The 4,033-nt window shown below is 31.9% G+C and overlaps 1 protein-coding gene across 1 annotated transcript; it reads right to left on the bottom strand.

Annotated features, from left to right (window-relative positions):
- Nucleotides 1-63: 63 nt before the first annotated feature.
- Nucleotides 64-2,300, bottom strand: LOC111994810 (GDSL esterase/lipase At1g33811-like). Its single transcript, XM_065769930.1, has 5 exons — nt 2,246-2,300; nt 2,052-2,130; nt 1,594-1,745; nt 751-878; nt 64-420 (listed from the first exon to the last, which is right to left on the bottom strand). Exons 1-5 carry the CDS (start codon nt 2,298-2,300, stop codon nt 64-66), a joined length of 771 nt encoding a protein of 256 aa, XP_065626002.1.
- Nucleotides 2,301-4,033: the final 1,733 nt, after the last annotated feature.

Raw genomic sequence — 4,033 nt, forward strand, 5'->3', positions numbered from 1 at the left:
TAAATTATATTCCCCTCGCAGTTGGTCACACGACTCACACGTATTTTTTTTATATAAAATAATTTAAATTTTAAAAAATTGTACACATGACATATTATAATTGGTAGAGTATAAAATGAAATAATAAAAGCAAGACATTGAATTTTTACTCCTAATTGGAGAGAATGGACTTACCAATATTTTACTTCCGAGTTCATCTACAATGATCTCAGCGAATTGTTTCATATTCCACTTGCTGCTACTATTGTATTTAGGTGAAAGAAAATTCTGGGTATAATCATTTCTGCCAATCACAACAAGAAAAATTGACTTTGACAAGTAGTCTTTGAGCTCATCTGGATTACCAAAAAGTGTTGGCAAATACTCTTGAGCTGTCTTCTTAAACAACTCAACTTGTTTGTCCATGCTTAAAAATACACCCTGCATGATATATCCAATAGAAGAAATAAAAAAGGATTTTTAGTTTTTAAAAAACATTATATACTATATAATAAAATTTGAAATTTAAAAATGCTCAAAAATATATATTTTCTCTTCGGTACACTTACGTAGTTATTCTTAATAAAGATTTGGATAAATTACGTATAGTTTGCATATTATAAAACATTCACGATAAAATTACATATTATACTAGTTTAAGTCTAATATCGAGCAAAGCACAAGCCTTAAAAAAAATAAAAATAAAAAAACCGCGCACTTTTAGACATGTTACAAAATTGCCAAATGGAAAACAAAATTTGAATTTCTTACATGATCAACAGTGCTAGTTTCAGGACGGATCCCAGCTGGGCCAGATGCATAATTAAATCCCTCAGTGTGTTTTTCTGTCTGATTGAAAAGCAAGTATGGAGGAGGGACTTGTAATCCAAGCCATTGAGCTGCATTTAGATCACAAAGTTAATAAGATTTAAGAGTATTTATCATAAAAAATTTCAACATTGCTCTAGTTCTTACGTAAATGATAGCATCCATCAAGCTATTGGGGGTTTAGGGTACTTCTTAAACAAAATTGACTTCTTCGGATTGAAGAATCTCTAAACAAATCCAATCCATGGTGGCTCTAAAAACCAAAGATATGGATAGAGTAGCCTAATGAAAGTAGTATATTTTGATTCAACTATTTAAATCATTATTCAATAAATTATTAGAATTAAACAATTGTTTCTCACATTCTAAACTCAATTGAAATCTAAATCTTAAAGAAAAATGCTAACGAATGCCCTTAGGACAATGATTAATAATCCAGCTAATAAATTTAAGCCAAGTCTCAAACTCACAAAAACACGTAATTTTCAAATTATTAATAGTGTGAGTCAGGACGGGTTATATTGAAAATTTTATCAACTCAAACCTAACTTAACCTGAGTTTCCCAAATAAATAATAAACCAAATCTAGCCCATCAATCCGTGACAAATTAACCCAAAACATTGGCTCAATTCGTCGTGTTAGTGCCTTGGAATAATTTGAAGGCACACTGCTACATCAAGCTATCTCAATTATGAATTTTACAAGCATAAATTCTCAACTTATTTTCAAAATGAACAAACTGATACTAGGATACTTGCTTGTTTGATTTATGTGTAGAAATTTACCGTAGAAATCAGCCAATGTAAGGCCATTTGTGACCCTGCCTGTTGTTCCATTTGGAAAATCTATCCCATAAGGTGCATAATTTGCTTTTGCATCTGTGTTTAGAATATTATCATTGCCAGATGCAACAAATGAATAAGTATACACGAAGAGACTTCATATTGAATTGATCTAGTGAACTTATCCACCACTAGCGTAAAAAGAGATATGAACTTAGTGTTGATCCTGCACTCATTCTCACACTAATTACAGCTCTGTCATACATATCCTCAATCTACTTGATATACTTTAGTGGAACTCCATTCTTTTTCTAAGTCCACCACATAACCTCTCTAGGTATCATATCATATGCTTTCTCCAAGTCAATAGAAACCACATGGAAATCTTTATGAGACATCCCATGGTAGATATCCTTGGCATAAATTTCTTTGTTCCACTATATGCAACTTTTCAATATTACCTTTTCTTTTTTCCACATACATAAACAGAAGCCACAACATACACAAAGTCAGATTTCAAAATGTGCCAACAAAACAATACTAGATCAATAATAGGAAAAAAACGACCAATTATGCCATACTTCAACTCAACCAATTACAAGCAAACTCTCACCCACTAAGTTCCATTCTTCTTGATTGCAGGTCCCTTGCAAACCACTTTGAGGAATTCCAACTGAAGCATACACAGAGGACAACCACTGTGCAGACATTTTAGCAATGGAGGGATGAAATTTATCCATGAACTTTGTCGTATATGTAGCCTCTTTATCATGTATTTGGCATCAAGTTAAGGCTGAATCCTAGGGTTATGTTCTACTTCTACCCAAATCTGTTTTGTAATCAAATCACTTTTAACCGTATATTACTAGACTCTCTCCCTGTCTCAATCAAACCCATTTCTACCACACACTAAAACAAGCATCACCCAACTAAAAGTAACTCACTTCCCCAAGTTCTTTATTTCCTTAAGTTAGAATCACTTTCCAACTACAATATGAACATAAAATAAAATTAAAGTTAAACAACCCAGAGACAGAACACAAACATTTAGTAAAAATAAACGAAAAAGAAAAAGTTTCCCAAAGCCAAAGCCAAAGGGTAACAAGTAGGCAATAATTAACAGAAAACAAAATAAGAGCAGAAAAGTTGGTAGTAAACCTCGAATCGTATATTTTTGTAGACAAGCTCTTCAACGTTGCTCCCAACAGTAGGGTGCGTAGTGACAACCTCACCCAGATGTAATTTGTAAAGGGTGGTAGTCTTTCCTGCATTATCTAACCCAACCACCACAATCTTGTATTCCTTTGCAGGAAACAACATGAACCAAAATCTCGATATCATCGCCCCCATTATTATAATAGTACTAACCTATAAAAGATCCAAAGTAAATAAATTTATGAGTTCGTGATTGAATTTCAAGACATGGGTAATTGATATTGAATGAAGATTAAAAGAAATAAAGAAACAAATCGAAACGATTGTGAGGTGCAAAATTGATCAGATCAGATCAGATAAAAATTATGAGATGAAAAGGAATCAAACCTGGGGGTTGAGTCTGAGTGAGAGATATTATGAGATTGGAATTGGAAGTTGGGGAACGCAGCAGAGAAAAGGAAAACCCTAAATTTAGGCTGAAAGAATCAGAGAGAGAGAGAGAGAGAGAGAGAGAGGCTGCGATCTAAATTCTAATATTAGTATTTGCAATTGTAAGCGACAAAAAGTTGGACTAGTTAAGATGAAAAGAGGTGGATGATGACGATGATGCTGTCGGTGCCACCATGGCAGATGACGTGTACCTCTCCGCTATAACTTAAGTGGTAAGCCGAGTCGGTCCACTGCTCTACGTCTAAACAAATGGGAAATTTAAATATATATATTTAAAAGTAAATACATGAGACTACTTTTTTTTTTTCATAAAAAATAAGATAAAGTTTGGCTACAAAATCGATTGTAGCTTTAGACTATAAATTCACGCAATATCTTTTTATTGAATGTGAATTTTGACAAATCTACCATTAGATTGCATTTTCTTCTTATATTCTCCATGTTTGCAAAATTTCAATAAAATGAAAGATCAATAGCTATGTCATCAATAAATTTTTAAATTGCAAGTTTTTGTAATATAAAATTATGTATAAAATATAAGATTATAGATTTTATAGTAAATGATATCCGATTGACACAAAAATTGACATGTGCATTAAAAGCGTAAAGAACATGTAATTCAACGATTAGATTTTTAAAATATATGGTAATATTTATTTTATTAAGTGAGTTTGTTGTCTAAGGCTATAACCAATTTTGTAACTAAAATATATATATATATTAAAGTATTAGACCCAAGCTGTAAAAAACAAAAACATATTTGGCTAGATACTTAGACTAGTCTACACCCGTTCAAGGTTCCAAAAATATAAAACGTTAATTGATATATATATATATA

The sequence above is a fragment of the Quercus suber genome, unplaced genomic scaffold (assembly GCF_002906115.3).
Source record: "Quercus suber isolate HL8 unplaced genomic scaffold, Cork oak 2.0 scaffold_1717, whole genome shotgun sequence".
NCBI classification, from domain to species: domain Eukaryota; kingdom Viridiplantae; phylum Streptophyta; class Magnoliopsida; order Fagales; family Fagaceae; genus Quercus; species Quercus suber.